This window comes from Herpailurus yagouaroundi, unplaced genomic scaffold (assembly GCF_014898765.1).
Source record: "Herpailurus yagouaroundi ecotype Mexico unplaced genomic scaffold, PumYag 189, whole genome shotgun sequence".
NCBI classification, from domain to species: domain Eukaryota; kingdom Metazoa; phylum Chordata; class Mammalia; order Carnivora; family Felidae; genus Herpailurus; species Herpailurus yagouaroundi.
The window spans coordinates 4,489,055-4,505,873 of NW_024412420.1; the positions used below are offsets into that span (position 1 = coordinate 4,489,055).

Here is a 16,819-nt window from a genome sequence, read left to right on the forward strand (position 1 = left end):
CTTAGGCTCTGGAAAAACAGCAGTGTCCTGAACCATCCTCAGTTCTCCAAAGCCCTCTCCCGAAAACACCTGCACCTCTTACACCGTCCTCCAGACAAGACCACTGCACCTCCGTTTCGCTAGCGTAGGTCTCTGCAGGGGGAAGGTGTAGAAAGGAGGTGGAAATGGCGACAGTGAGCAGGAACCTGTTTTCAGGCAAACGAGCACAGAGACCACAGTGAGGAGGGCCCGCCCATTTCCCACCCACCCTCTTGTCCTATATGTTAATTAATACAGTGCCAAATACTGGGGATATCAGGGGTGGGAGGTGGGGAAGGCGCAGGTAAGAAGCAAATCATCACTAAGAACTGAGAAGTGCCATAAAGGAAAAGGACAAGGTGCCAGGAGCGGACAACCGATGGGGCTGAGCCAGTCTGGGGGTTCAGAAAGATTTCCCCGAGGAAAGGATATTTAAGACTCGTTCTGTAAGGGGAGTAAGAAGAGCTGGCCAGGAGTGTGACACAGACTGTTCCTGGCAGCCCAAGGAACAGCCTGTGAGGGCAGCCCTGCTAAGGAAACGTGCAGGACGTCAGTGTGGCTGCAGGGAGCATGGTGACGGGTCAAGCTGGACAAGCGGAAAGGGCCGGGCGCCAAAGACTGCAGACCAGGGTCAACGGTGTAGGTCTTATCCTAATAGCGATGGGAAGCCGGCAAAGTATTTTCGGTAGGACGGTAACTAGATTCACAACTGGAACAACAGAATGGTAGTTATTCACACTTCCTCCCTCCCCCCACGGATCACTGAGGGCCACTCACCTGAAGGAGACACTGCCTCCTTCCCAGGGCTTACACACCGCAGCACATACCAAGGACGGCCCTCCACCCCACTGCCCAGAAACAGGTCAAGGTCAAAGACCTGGTCAGTGGTACCATCTTGGTGAATTTTAAAGCTGGAGGTCCTTGGAGATCATCTGACCCAGGGGGTCCCTGCCCTGACTGCGCATTAGCTTTGTGGTGAACGTTGAAATCTGTGAACGCCAGGGCCCCAACCTCGGGTCTTGCTGAATTGATCTGGAGTGGGCCCCCGGTATCGGTACGCTTTAAAAGCTCCCCAGGTGATTCTAATGTGCAACCAGGGCTGAAAACTGCTGATACAGTCCAAACCTCTGATGTGACTGCAATCATTTATCATATGGGCGTCTGATGCTGGGCTGTTGGATGCCTTAAGTCACCCTGGTCTTCCCAGCCAACCCTGTCTCTAAGTGAGGAAGCCAAAGACAGCCACAGGAGTTAGGCAACTCTTTGGGTTATGAGTAGAATCTAAATTCCAAGTCAAGGAACCTAAGCGGAAGAGGTGAACTTTGGGGAAGCTCCCTTCCCTGCGTTACCGTGCAGACTACAACAGCATCGAAACACATCAGCGGCCTTCTGCTTAAAGTGATGTTTCTAAGGGGCTCCCCGGCCATTGGTGCCCGGTGAACACAGAGCGGCTGGGTGTGAGGCAGGAGGGAGCCCAGGGCTGGCAAGAGATACACAAAACAGGGGCCACCGTCACTTCTGTGTCTATTCTGGGCCCCAAATGGGTGATGTCACCTCCAGCGGCAGTGGAAAGCGGGAGTCATGAATCATCCATGAACCGGCCCAGCCTCCGAGATAATAAATCGGATGTCAGCATTGCGTACTTTGCAGATCTGGTGCGGAGGCGCCGGCTTCGCCTAGGGTGCCGGAACACAGGCACCGGCGCTGGAAATATTCAGAGCAGAAGGATGTGCTTTCAATTATTTCCTGATATCAAGACGGGGTGGCAAGTTGAGGAAGCAATTTTCTAACTCGCAGGGAGCGCTCAAAGGTGCGCAACTTTGATCACTGTAAAATCACGGCCGTTATTTTTCTGTTCCGCCAGGTTCGCCGACCAAACCTGAGGGTTAAGAGAAGCACATCCACGTGGGCGCTCACACTGTTAATTACTGCTGTGCTCAGTGGTGTCCTGGGACCGGGGACCTGTGGGGGTTGCCATCTTGACCCTCAATTGCATTAATTTAGCTCAGAAACTCACTCTAGGATTGAATTTGGCAAATGTTCCTGCCTGGAAGGGTTTCTGAGACAACATAAAGAAATCAAGAAGTCTGTCTGGCAGGTTTTGAAGTTCAGTGTTGTCTCGCTGTGTTTTCTCCAGGATGGAAGCTGGAACAGGTATGTAAGGACGGTGGGGTCTGTGTTGTCTCACACGAGCTCTCCTGATCTCCTTCTCTCTCTCTCTTATTTCCCTAAGCAGCCAAATGGAACGAACCGAGCTGGAAACACCTATGGAACGGGTGTGGTTTGCATTCTTGAGAGCTGGGGGTTCGGACAACCCCTCGGTGTACTGGCGTTATCGACAACTCTTCAGTGTATTCCTCGGCTTCTAAAGAAGTGACTGAGCTCTGAAGGCTACTCCGTTAAAATGAGATCTCAGAATTCAAGGGTCTCTACCGAAAAATATATTTAACACCGTAAGGGCATCTGCACGGTGTTTGGTTAACTTCAACCTGGGGAAGCCATGAACTATGTCAGGATTTGGGGGTCGTGTTCTCACGTAAAAGATCTCTTCTCTGACCAAGCTTTGTTGCAAGAGCGGCATGATGTGACAGGGATGTGCAGAGAGAGGGGCTTGCCCGCCCGCTGCGACGGGAGCCCCAACATCAGGGGCACGCGCCCCACAGAAAGCGCTGCTCTGCCCTCTGCGCGGCCCCCGGGGCCTGCTGGAACAGTCTACTACCAACTGGGGGCACTGAAAACGGCAAAGGGATTCTCTCCCACTTCCGGAAGCCAGAAGCCGGAAACCAAGGTGCCTTCCACAGGCTCAAGAGAAAATCTGTCCCGTGCTGGCCCCCTTAGCTTTGGGCGTGGCCGGCAATCCTCGTCTTCCAGCTGCCTCACCCCAGTCCTGCCTCCGTGGTCACCTGTCTGACCTCACACGCCCTCCCTCTTAGCATCCCAGTCCTATGGGATGAACCTGAGCCAGCCTGGCCTCATCTTGATTACATCTGCAAAGACCCTATTTCCAAATAAGGTCACATTCTGAGATAAGAGGGGTTAAGGCTTCAATATATCTTTTGAGGCGGGATCCAATTCAACCCACAATACTCTCCCCTCTCGGCAAACTTGACGAGCAAAGAGCACCCTGGAGTGTTAAACGTTTCCTCTGTTCACCAAGTCTTGGCCTTTATTCCCCAAGCAACCGTAACACTATTACCAGTAAAATAACATGAGCTATTACACTAATAAAGCTAATATAGATATAGTCTCCTAAGCGTTAGATATTTCACACAGATGAATTACCTCACTTAAGCCTCCCAAGTCCGTGAGTAATAACATTCCCCATTTAACAGATGAGAAAACTGAGGTTCAGAGAAGCTTAATAACTTGCCCAGGGCCACCCAGCTGATCGGTGGTAGTGTTGGAACTTGAACCCAGTAGTGTGACTTTAGACCTAACCTCTCACCCCTTTGTCACATGACCCAGACACCTCACTACCTTTAACGGGGTACTTGCTGTGACTTTTCAGCTATAGCAACAGGGACACAGAGGAGGAGTCTGCGTTTGCCATATTATGTAAGGTTCCCACGTGTTTATTAATCACGACTTAGTTAGGAAAATGCTTTTAACTTTCTTCTTTAATTAAAACCCGTTTTGAACTTCTGGAATGGAGGGCCGCCCCTCTGACTTCTCTCCCCTCCGGTCTGGGATAAACTCAAGCAAACCATGTTTCTTTCCAGACGGGGAGCAGTCTGGCTATTCTATTAATAGCACATTGTCTGGGAGGACCAGAAACTACTAAGAGAATCCTCATCTATCTATCTGACTCTCTGTTTATGGAAACTAAAAAAGAGGTGACTCAGAGTTGTAAAGAATTTTCGGGTGCATTTAATCAAATTTTGTTCTTTTGGATCAGCTTGGTCCCTCTCCCTGGCAGGAGACAAAACTCTAAAGAGACGGGGCCCAAACCCCGTTCAACTAAGCATGAGATGCCACATGTTGTCCCAACCCCATAATTACAACCAAGTTTTAAAATACTGACGCAAATGTCAGGAACAAGGTAGAAGTGACAACAGTTACTGTGTAAGGGAGCTGGGATGAGGTGAATGTTTTTCTTTTGAAAACTCTCCCTCATGTTGTTATATCACTGCATTTACAATTCAAACTGGAATGAGTTTGAAAAGCTTAAACGCTAAAAAAGTAAATGTTTGAATAGGTAATAAATGCACATGGTACAAAAATTCAAAAGGTAAATAAGTATACGATAAAATGTTTTTCCGTATCTTTGTACCACTGGTCACTTAGTCCTCTTCCTGGAAGCAAACGCTGTTTCTTATTTATGTAAACTTGTATCTGTGAGTATATGCACATGCCCCTAAAACACATTCAGGTGCTAACTATTTATGGCCAGAGACTGTTCCAAGCCCTTTATGCTTATTAACCACTGCAAGACTCAGGCTAACCCGATGTCATCGTTCCTATTTCATAAATGAGGAATCTGAATCCCAAAGAGGGTAAGTGACTTGCCCAAGGTCACACAGCTATTACATCGCAGAGCTCAGATTCAAACACCAACCAGCTGCCTGACTCCAGAGCATGTGCTCTTTTCCTTCCCCTACGTTTATTCATTTTGAGAGAGAGAGAGAGAGAGAGAGAGAGAGAGAGAGAATCCCAAGCAGGCTCCGTGCAGTCAGCCCCAGACCCTGATGTGGGGGCTCAAACTCACAAACCATGAGATCATGACCTGAGCCGAAACCAAGAGTCGGATGCTTAACCAACTGCGCCGCCCTGGGGCCCTCGGAACATGTGCTCTTAACCACTATGCCATTCTAACGCTTTGTGACCAGTTTTGTGGGTAGCCTTTCAGAAATATTCTATGCATCTGCAAGCGTATGCTTTGTGTGTGAAGGAGAGGGAAAGGTTGTTTTAAAGATCAGGGTCTTAAAGACTCAAACACAGATTGTAGTTTGTTTGCTAAAAGAAGTTAAACGGACGGTCTTCCTTAAGGGGGAGAGTAAAGAAATGAGGTACGCTTATCATGGGCATGTTATAGGCCAACTCACTTCACTCATTACAGAGCAGGTCTATCACCTCCACAAGTGAGCCAAACGGGGCTCAAAGCTCTTCAGCAACTTGCCCGAGATGACACCTGTGGGGAGCTGGGAGGGCCCGCAAAGCTCAGGTCCCGCAAAGCTCGGGTCCCGCAGTACACCATTGCCCGCACAGAGATGCGGACGGGCTAATGCACATCTGTTGAGCAGCAAAGCTCTGAACAGAAGCCCAAGTCCACAGCTGCACAGCAACGAGGCTCCCCTGGGAAGCTCCAGTCCCCGAGGGAGGTGCCCGCCCAGGTGCTGGTTCCCGGGCCCCTAGCAGTGCCAGGGCGCTAAGAAAGGGGGTGCTTTTAACCAAGTGGCCGCGCTGGAGGCTCCTTTCCCCTCAGGCCTCCACTCCCTGCCCTCACCGAGATCTTAAAACACGTCGTGAGAGTCAGAGCCTGGGCCTCTATGGGAACAGGGCCCAACAAAAGCCTCATTGTCCCTCTCTACAAAAAAACCGTTTCTGGGTCAGTGAAGTTGCTGACCCTGGGCCCACTCCCTTTCTGCTTCCGTGGGGCCGCAGCCAGGAGGGAGGCAGGAAGACCTATTAGCTCACCACCGTTTTGGTGCCAGGGCTTTTATTCCAAAGGAAAGACGTTTAAGATTTATACTTCAGCTCCAGAAAATGCAGGGCACCCAGGGTGCCAAATTCCCCCGGCTACGCAGGCTCCCTCTTGCGCTGGGCGCCCCTGTCCCCCGGCCCCGTTGCTAGGGAGTTGAGAGCTTTGTATTCCTCCGCGTCTACAAAGAAAAGCAGGTGAACAGAAACCCAGCTACTGTGTTGATTAATATCTCAGGAGACAGTGCCGGAATGGGCGCTTCCGGAATTTAGTTAGCTCGGGGAAAAAAAAAAAATTAAAGCGCTCCCCTTGCTTCCTGTCAGAAATAAAATTAAGGTCTCAGATCGATGTTGCCAGGGCTGGGGTAATACGGGAATCTTTAACGGCCTCCTCTCTACATGTTTTCAAACGCACATTCCCCTTCAACCCTGCCCTTTTAATTGGTTATTTGCGAGGTCATGTTTGCACCAATTTCTCGGGAAGGCTAATGGTGTTTATTTAAAGGGAAAATAAAATGTGCAGACAGCTCTGGGGGCTGGTCTCTGAGAGACGGCTCAGGGTGGGGGCTGCAGCTCTGGACCCCGCTCCCCTCCTTCCACCCTCCATTGCTGCACATTCCTGGCAGACCGGAGGAGGTCCCGAGATGCGTCAGGTGACAGGTCAGGCCTTGGGGGAAATGTGCTCTGGGTGGAGGGACAAAGGCGCACTGCCCCCGGGCCAGGCCCCACAAGGGAGTGAGGAGGCTGGGGTACACCCCTCGTGGTGGGCACACACAAGCACGCTCACCCCCCCTTACGCAGCCCTGCCTTTAGAATGAGCCCAGGCAGGAGCACAGAACCCTGGGTCCTGACCATGTAGGGGAGAGGTACTGGCCGTCCATTTACATCACTGCAGGACCTGGCGGCTCTTCCCCGTTCTAGCTAGAGCGTGCCCAACTTCAAGAAGGCACGTGTTTTCCAAAAGAATCTCTCCAAGCACCCAAAGGCAGCAATTAACGTCACCGCCAGCCACCCTCGCCCCGCTCCCCATGTCCCTTCTAACCAGGGTGGACCGAAGGAGACTCAGTCATATTGAGTTTCTACCCTATTCTGAACATCTTCTCCTAGACGCCTGGCTTATCAGTAATTTTCCTAAGCAGTTGCCTCACACTCATATGGGCTATTCTGGGGAGAGAAGATTCTCTGTCACCTGACCCGATCGAGACCCTTTACTTGCAGTAAAGAGCCCAAGTGGCACGCGTGGTGGCCACATCATCCTAAGACTAGACTGAAAGTTCTGTGCGGCCAAGACCCTTGGCTGGTGTTCGTGGCCTAGAGCAGACCGGCTGCGGGTACAGAATTGGGATCGATACTAATAATGATCAAGCTCCTGGTTTACAGGCTTCCAATAAACCCTTTGATATACCTCAGACTTGGGGTGGGGCGCGATGGGTGCCCAACACCATCGGCAGCTCGCACAGCAGATGAGAGGCAGATGTGAGAGGTGGGGACCCTGCAGAGGCATGACTCCAGCGGGTGGACATCACGTTGGCATGGGCACCGAGGCCCTCGTGTCACATCGCCAAGTGTCATCACCAGCTGTGATTCCAGGCATCCCTGCCACCCCTCCTACCCCCTCCAACAACCCTCTCCCACCCAGAGGGACTTCTTCCTCCATCCCATAACGTGCCATCTACGGGCTGTAGAGTCCCAACCCCCTTTCCTAAGTAAGGTCAGAATGTTAGACTCTCACTAGGAAAAACACAGGCATACATTATCTTTGACACCCTACACCCTCGGAGAAAGCAATGCCTTTTAATTTTTCATTTAGTTTACACCTGTGTGAAGCTCCTTTTACATCCCCTTCCTCAACTTCGGGAAACAGGCAGCAGTGAACAAATAATTACAGCACGATCCTGAATCATCTTTAGCGTCTATAAAACAGTCTAGACGTCAGAGGTCAATTTCAAAAAGTGCGTGTCTGGCAGGTAGTCAGGACATTACGGGCTGTTTTTCCTCCTTAGAAAGGCATTATCTTCTATCACAGTTTCAGCTACCTCTTACTGGCACCATTTTAATAAATAAACCGATTACGCAAATTACGGAGACCTTCAACTGCAGCCAACCGCTTTTCGGGATGGAGATGCCGTGCAAGCTTCGAGGGAGAGGCGGAGCTCAGCCCCACAGCCCAGAGAGCTTCTCCCTCTTCTCCCACATGGGGCCCACAACGATGCCCTTCCGGCCTGGCGGCTCCTGATAGGGCACAGACACTCTGGAAAAGGACCCTCCAAGCAGCGGGCCTGTCGTTGATGGTGCTCTCGGAGGGTCACAAAACCGCCTCGGCTGAGGTCAGTGCCGCGGAGCGGCCTGCTGGGGAGCCTGTGAGTTCTCAGAGCTGTTGATCCTCTCCAAAGCCATTAGCATTGCACTTAATGAACAACCGTTAACAGCGGTGAGGGGAGTCTTCCAGCATACTGAGCTTCATTTTCCTCTCAGTGTATCCGGCCCTTTGCCTCTGGCAACGTTCTGGAGCAAACAGGCCTGCTGGGTAATGGAAGCCGCAGGGAGTGAGAAGGCCTGTCTCCAAGCCTCTCCTCTGTACTCCTTCCCTCTCCAGCTGACCCTCACCAGGCAATCCCATAAGCTTCAAAGACACCCGACTTGTTTTCCACTGGGCCCCCAACCACCCAGCTCTCCCTGATGGGCCAGACATGGTTCAGCCTGGAAGGCTGGGTTCGGAGGGAAGACGAGCAGAGGCCCCCCCTAGAAGGACACTCACGGCGGGGGCTCCCTTCCCCGGCAAGGAGGTGAATGTGAGATGTGTTTCAGCAACCAACATCCCCGCGTTCCTCCGCTTGCTCAAACGGGGCTGATGACAGTGGGGACAGATCCAAACCACTCCACCCTCCCTCGCTCCCTCCGGCTCACCCCTCAGCCTTGTGCCTCCCAAAGGGCAAATCGGGAAGGACCCTGTGCTGTATCTTCCCTCCAGACCCTCCCCGCCAGCCCCTCTCTGGGATCAATACCTAATGCTGAATTCAAGATCTTATCTGAGTTTTGCAAGGAGAAAGCAACAAACTTTCCCCCAACGATTAAACCCTTTGATGATCAGCCCCATATTTCTCAGACCGCCTCCAAAGGCTTTGAGAGAGCAAATGAAAGGACTGTGCAAAAACTGGAAAGCCACCTTCTTTCTCTCCCCTTGGGCACAAAGAATCTCGTGGAAGGCTTCAGAAGCTCGGCTCCCACCTGGCTACAGACACCTGCGTGCGGCCGGCCCTCCAACACTCTACATGCCTCAGTTTTCCCACCTGAAATGGAGGTGCGCAGCAGTCCAGCAAGAAGGGCAGGTGCAGAAGGACCAGTAACGAGGAGGTGCTTGAGACTTAAAACCACCAATCTCCCTGCTTTCAACCACTGCCTAGCACCACGCTTGCGAAGCAGCCAACAGCAAGGACTCCGGGTCAGACAGGCTGGGTGTACGTCCACCTGGGGACTCCGGGCAGCTGGGTTCACCAATGACCGTCGTAAAGATTCAACAGTATGTGTAGGCGCTGCGCTAAGCACGTGGGATATAACTGCTCGGGAAGGGCTGGCGGTTTCTACCAAGAGGGTTAGCATGGCCTGGTCAGCACAGAACCCACTGTACCACCGTGGTGTGTGCCGTCACGGGATACCCCGACCCCCCCCCCCCCCTTCAGGATCTGCTGGCAGCACTGCTGGAAGAGGGCCCCCAGCTGTCTGTCTCCTCTAGGATGTCCTCAGGGCAAGCCCAAGGTCACACGTGCTTCCCAGGGTGGGCTGCGTCCTGTGACAGGTCAGCGTATAAGGTCAGCCCTCTCACTGCAGCTGTGCAAGGCCCTAGCTTCAGAATTCCCCGGGGCCTCACAGATCAGCCCCTCCGCTGCCCCTCGAGGGCACTCCTGCGTGCTAATCCCCATCTCCAGGGAGGCAGATACAGCCCCTTACCTCCCTCTCCCAGCTAAAACAAGAAGAATGACAAAGGACTTAATCTTGGGAATTCTCTCAGTTAAAAGGCTAAAAAGCCAGAAAACATACTTCAGGTCCCAGAGCTTGTCCCGGCTCCCCCACCCTCCCGAGGAGGACCCGGAGGTGTCCCGAGAGGTTAGGAAAGGTGCCCTAACTCGGCATCAAGGGAGCAGCAGGAGCCGGAAGGAGGTCTGCTCGAAGGAGAAAGTGGGAGAAGACTCCACACCTCCTGTGGGAGTCACGTGCTGAATGACCTTCTTCCTGCTTCCAGGGGGGAGGACTTACATCCCGGGAGGGCTCATTGTCTCCTCTCCCCTGGATTCCTTCCCAGGGTGCTAGGGAGGTCCAAGGACAGATGTAAGAGGGGAAGAAACACAGGCTGTCGCTTCTGTGAACAGATGTAACGGAGGGCCACCCTGTCCCTGGGGGAACAAATGGGGGACAGGGGCAGGGGGGGGAGCCACTGTGCGGCGGGAAGTGGAAACTCCGCCCCGAGCTCTGGCTCACAGTGGCAAGAGTATTCGGAGAGGGTCCCGTGAGCCCGGCAGACCCGACTCCCGGGACCCCAGGCCCAACCAAACGTGCAGCCTTCCTGGAAGGCAGCGGTCTCAGCTCCAAGGGCGCACAGGTGCGCTAGCCCCAGGCTGCGCAGCGGGGCGGGGTTGGGAGCTGCGAGGGGGGGAAAGGGAAGGTGCCGTGCTGCGTGCTGTGTGGCCACCCGCGGGGTGAACAGTGTGGACCTCTTTAAGAGGAGAGCTGGAGGCAGTGCCAGCCTGAGAGGTGTCCTTAACTTCTGCTACTGCAGCACTTTCTTCTTGATAAGATAATGGGAAACAGGAGGCTGAGGAGGTGAAGGTAAGGTTGGGCCAAGGTGGCTGCAGGAGGATTTTGTGTTCTCGGGCTTATCACCTGATTCCAAATGTACATTCCATCAGGGATGTGGGGCCCACTTGTCCCACACGCAGGACTCGTGCCTCTGTTGTGATATGTGCCTTTTTTTTTTTTTTTAATTCTTTCCTCTCCGAAATGCTCTGAACCACTTAAGTATTAACCCAGCTTTAGCACCCAGTTCAAAGAGAAACTCCTCAGCTATTCAGAGGTGCTGGAAAGTGTGTAGGGGCCAAAGCCCTACACAGAAAGAACCCCAGGGAGCAGACTTCTGTACAGGAGGAAAGGGGACGCAGGATGTTGGGGCCTCTTTCCCTCCTGCCTTCTCTTTCCCCACCCCGCCAGCGGGGGCCCCCAGGACCGCATCCACTCCGGCTGGCCCCCTGGGTGTGCAGCCACCCATGGCTGGCCCCACGCTCAGAAGGGCTTTGTCCTGGGTTGAATGCGCTGTCACCTTGAAATTCTTAATAACTTTTGAGTAAGAGGCCCCGTCTTTCACCTTGTGCTGGCTCCACGAATTATGCAAAGGGTCCTACATCCACTGCAGGAATCTCACCTCTGGCAGGGCAGAAGGACGCTTGGGCAGGCCCTGCCGTGGCTGGGGTGCACTGAGCATGTGCTCGGGGCTGTGCCCACCCTTCTTCCTGCCAGTGGCCCCAGGAGTCATGGGAGAGCGATCAATGCCATCCCTGGAGCCGCTCTGAGCAGGGGGCCGTAAAACGGACCTCCCTCCGGCTCGAGACAGGAATGACAGAGGGGCCACCACCCCATCACGGCACCCAGCGCCTGGGAGCAAGGAAAGAGGCTCCACCCACAGCAGGAGGCGTCTGGGTCAGAAATAAGGGAGAATCTTGCCTGGCACTTCCTCAGGGGCCCGGCGCCCGCAGTGTGAACCTGCCTCTGTCTGCTATTAGCCGAGTAACGTAACACGGAGAGTCACCGGCCCTCTCACGTCCCCCAGATGACACATCTCTTTCCCCGGCACAGCTGTGAGGTTTGCAAAAGATGATTTACTCTCCTCTCCAACACGGCCTAACCCAGAGCAGGAGCTCAGAAATACCTTTATTCGTGGATATTCAACACTACTGCCTATAGAGGCCACTCAGGAATCTTCCAGGAGCGTGAATTCTAGCACTGAACTCTAGTGCCACATTCAGAGGGGCCTCGCCCACCCTGAAAGTAAATAGATGAAAACATTCTTCTTAACGCACCCGTCCCCACATGGAGACCACAGAGAAAGAGCCAAATCTGAAATCAGCAGTCCTAGAGAGGAGTCCCTGCTCTGACCTTGGGTGGATCCCCTACCCCCTCTGAGTTTCAGTCACCTCACACACCACACGGAGGTGATGATGGTGAAAACAATCATAATAACCTGCGCACAGGTGATGTGCGTGGCACTCCAACTCTCTCCAAACAACCCTATAGGGAAATACTAATATTATCCCCACTTTACAGATGAATAAACTGAGGTAAAGAAGATAAAGGAGTGAAGGGATTTTCCCAAAGTCACGGCGCTGCGGTGGAGATGAGAATACACGATGCCTGTGAAAACAGTGCTCAGATAACCCCCCCGTACCTCCCCTAAGGATGATGGTGGAGAATAATCATGAATTGGCCGTCTCCACACCCCCGGCCCCTTGCTCTCTCGGCCCCCGTGATGCTGAGCAAGGCAGAGGACAAAGCAATCATTCCACACTTGTAAGCTCTTCTTTTCCTCCCTTGCCTCCCCCCCACCCCACCTCTTCATCCTCCACCCCTCCCCATGCCTTCCCCACATACACCATCGGAGACCCAGTTTTCCGCCCGATTTTCTACTTTCCCTTCTGAGGCCGCTGTCAATGGACGCACAGGAAGCCGGACTGCCAGGCACACTGAGGACAGCCCCTCCCTCCCACCCTCCTTCCTCCCTTTCACTCAGCCTGCCTGCTCCCAACAGGAGAGACATACAGTCAGCGCTGGGTAACTGCTTCTAATCACAGGTGACAGCAAGAATGTAAACAACACGAGAAACATCTAAATGCAATCCGAGTGGCCAGGAAACACTGCTCACTCCGGCTTCTGTCAAGAACGCTGCTTCCTGCCACCTCCCTTCCGAGGCTCTGCCCATTAACGCCCTGTTCCTAGGAGCCCCAGATACCAGGGGTTTCCGGAGAGCAGGAGAATGGAACGCTAAGCCATAAGCTTGGACTCCACTTCCTCTGGGAGGGTTTTCTAGATTCGTCCAATTTTCTGTTTAAAGCAGTCATTTCAACGTGTTCCTTTTTGGGGAACGGGAGGCATGGAGGTCAGAGACCACTTTGAGAATCTGTTCAAAGCTACGCATCGCTTCCCAAGAAAAGCGCAAACATAAAACATTCCGTGTGCCATTTCGGAGGCTCACAGACCCCAAGTTGAGACCCGTTTTCTAGAACACTGGATAGGACAATAAGAGCACAGGGGAAAATACGAGGAGGCGCAGTGCCCTCTAAACACTCCAGATGTGCATAGGGCACTGCCAATCCTGCAATCGCAGGTCGAATAAACCTTCTTTTCTGGCTCTTCAGGTTGCCAGTGTGCTTCTAAACCACCTCCTCCAATGCAAATTGAGAACTCAACGGAGTAATTGCTGTGAATAATTTCCACTCGGATCACTTAGTGTTCAGGTCTAGCAAAGACCAAGAGAGCCAGGGTTAGAAAGGTGTGTCGGAACACGGGTTGGGCGTGGCCGATTTTTAACTGTCCGGTATCTGGATTCTGTGCTGTGGTGTCCCTCCATGAATACAGACCTTCAACAGACGGTCAACTGACAGAAGGGAAGCCTTCCTCCACGGGGGCTCTTACCTCTGTGCCTGTTGGTCGTCTTATCAAACATCAGCATTGCATCCTCCACCTGCAAAACAAATACAGAATGGGGTCTGCTTTAGGAATTTTAACAACACATTTGAAATGTGATATATTGGGGGGGAAGGGTGGTTTCCATTATCAAAGCCATAGGTGCCCATTAAAATTTATGTGAAGGGGCGCCTGGGTGGCTCAGTCGGTTGAGCGTCCGACTTCGGCTCAGGTCATGATCTTGTGGTCTGTGAATTTGAGCCCCGCATCGGGCTCTGTGCTGACAGCTCAGAGCCTGGAGCCTGCTTCAGATTCTGTGTCTCCCTCTCTCTCTGCTCCTCCCCTGCTCGCACTTTGTCTCTCTCTCTCTCTCTCAAAAATAAACATAAATTTTAAAACATTTAAAAAAAATTCCGTGAAAACACAAAAAATTAGAAAAAAAAGATCACTGCCTTTCCTATCTTTCTGCCTAGTACAACCACAGTTAACATCTGGTGTATTTCCCTTCAGTTTTTGCCTTTAAAAAAACCTTATGCCTATTTTAATATAGTTTAAATCATACCGTATATGGAATTTTCGCCTGGTTCTTTTTTTAATATACTATTACAATATTGCAAACACTTCCCAGATTCACACTGTGAATATTATCTGTTTTGTTCCCCAATTTTTTTGATCATGGTAAAATACACATAACATAAAAGTTGCCATCTTAACTGTTCTTAAGCGCACAGTTCAGTGGTATTAAATGCATTCATAACGTTGAACTATCATCCCCACCATCCATCTCCGGAACTCTTCATTTTGTAAAACTGACACTCTACCCCCATCAAATAATAACTCCGCACCCCCTCGGCCCCCTCGGTCCCCCTCGGCCCCCCGGCAACCACCCTTCTGTCTGCTGTCTCTGACTGTGACTACTCCAAGTACAGAGGTCCCCCCGTGTCCAAGGGCATACATTCCAAGACACCCAGTGGATGCCCGAAACTGTGGCCAGTACCCAACCCAAGATACACCATGGTTTTTCCTGTCCATACACACCTATGATAAAGTTCAATTTATACGTTAGGCACGGTAAAGGCTTTAACAATAGTAACTAATAATAACATAGAACAATTACAATATGCTGTAATATAAGTGGCGTGAATGTGGTCTTTCTCTTTCAAAACATCTTATTGTACTGTCACTGATAAAGAGAGAGGATAAGATGCCACGTGATGAGAGGAAGTGAGATGAATGACGGAGGCATGTGACGTAGCGTTAGGCTGCTACTGACCTTCTGATGATCCGTCAGGAGGATCATCAGCTTTAGGACCACAATTGATTGCGCGTAATGGACACCACGAATAAGGGGGGGGGGCTACTATGTTTCATGGAAGTAGAAATACACAGTATTTGTCTTTGTGACTGGCTTATTCCACTGAGCATAATGTCCTCAAGGTTCAGCCATATTCCATTGTATGTGAATACCACATTTTGCTTATTCATTCGTCCGTCGATGGATGGATACTCAGTCTTAGCTATTGTAAATAGTGCCTCTATAAAACATGAGTGTACAAGTATCTCATTGAGTCCCTGTTTTCAATTCTTTTGGGTATGTATACCCAGAAATGAAATTGCTAGATCATATGGTAACTTTGTTTTTAATTTTCTGAGGAACTGACATACCGTTTGCCACAGTGGCCGTTCCATTTTACATCCCCGCCAACAGGGCATGAAGGTTCCAACTGCTCCACACCCTGGCCAACACTTGTTATTTTCTGGGAGTTTTTTGATAGTAGTCATCCTGATGGGTGTGAGGTATTATCAATACGATCTTGACTGCTGCATAATATTTCATGGAGTGAGAAACTATAGCTTACTCAATTAATCCTTCTGTGGATATTTAAACTGTTTCTGGTTATAGACAATGGAAATTTCACGTCTTGATTATCATGGGCTGAACTGTGCCCCCTTCCAAACTCTGACGTTGGAGTCGTGACCCCCGGTACCTCAGAATGTGACTGTATTTGGAGATAGGGTTTTTAAAGAGGTTATGGAGTTAAAATGAGGTCATTAGGGTGGGTCCTGATCCAGTACTGACTGGGGTCCTTATAAAAAGAGGAAATCTGGACGCAGGTACAGAGGAAAGCCTACCTGAGGACACAGAGAGAAGGGGGCTGTCTGCAAGCCAAGGAGAGAGGGCTCAGAAGAAACCAAGTCTGCCAAGGCTGGACTTCAGCCTCCAGAATAGTGAGAAAATAAATTTTTGTTGTTTGACCACCCAGTCTGTGGTACTTTGTTGTGGCTGCCCCAGCAGACTACTACCTTTATGCTAGGGCCTTTTCAAAAATATCAAAGAGAAGAAAACACCAAAGGCATCCTCTGTCTCTCTATCCCTCCCTCAGTCTTTCCAGGCATCCTGCAACCCTTTTGGATATTTCCAGCAATAAGATTTCAGGATCCACACTCCATTCCCATGTGGATCTCAAGAAAGTCACCCTCACTGAACTAGATTTGGCTTTTGAATTCCACTCCTTGTACTTATGACCCAATTCTTTATTCTTCCACAAAATGCACATCTTTAGTACAGGTGCGGTCCTAGCCGACCAGCTACTCACCTGGGGACTGTACCTGGTTTGGCCAGGTAAGCAGCCTGGTCTCCTCATTTATTGTGTGCCCACGATTGGCACTAAAACTACAACTCAACCCATGTGGTCCTGGGCAAAGCCCTAGCCAAAGGGCTCTGCGCTTGGGGCAATGTCGGCATGTGTGTGGTTGGGAAGGACTGAGCACTGCTCACTGGAGCTCAAAGGCTCACAAATGAGTTTGGGGGCCAGAGCTAAGCCAACCGAGAAAGGGAATCACAGGCCATTCATTCATCACTCCTCCCAGACTACAATCTCCGATGGAGGGGAAGACACTGGGCAAAGCAATAAGACCAGGCTTAAAATGCTGCCTCCAGACAAATCAAATCTATTTTTCCAGATGCTATCAAATAGAACGGGGGGGGGGGGGGCGGGAAGCAGAGTCAAGGTAAGAATGGAAGAGGGGGTAGGCCAGCCAGACATAACCCTGGAAGGGACTGGCCTAGCTTAAAAATCCCTTCCGGAGTCAGCCCCCCCCCCTTGGTTGCTAAGCAACCGAGTCTGAACAAACAGGCTCCTGGGGCCTTCCCCTTCTGGTCCCCGTTTTCAAAGTCAGTTACTGGGAGGACAATGGCCTTGCACGGTGACTGCCGTGCCAGCAAGGAGCTACTCTGTCTCCACCGGGCCGAGGGGGGTAAGTGATGCTAGGCTGGAGATGGGGTGCCGTCACCAGACCCCTCCGCGGCCGGGCAGGCTTGATGGCCCCCCAGGCACCTGCTGAGGCCACAGGCACCACAGCCGTCTGCCTCCGTGCACCACTCAAGCAAAACCACCAGAAGATCAACTGGTTTGTTTGTACACAGAGCAGTCACACTTGAGCATATGGTATTGCAGATTCAGACCCCAGGGCCTCGGTAAGAATTCCAATGCCT

The 16,819-nt window shown here is 51.6% G+C and overlaps 1 protein-coding gene across 11 annotated transcripts in view; it reads right to left on the bottom strand.

Annotated features, from left to right (window-relative positions):
* Positions 1-16,819, bottom strand: part of MSI2 (musashi RNA binding protein 2) — a 394,191-nt gene that overhangs the window by 130,240 nt on the left and 247,132 nt on the right. For all 11 annotated transcript variants that reach the window (XM_040497036.1, XM_040497042.1, XM_040497044.1 and 8 more), the window contains exon 7: positions 13,333-13,381. In XM_040497036.1, coding sequence (XP_040352970.1) covers positions 13,333-13,381 — 49 coding nt within the window. The remainder of the gene's footprint in view (positions 1-13,332; positions 13,382-16,819) is intronic.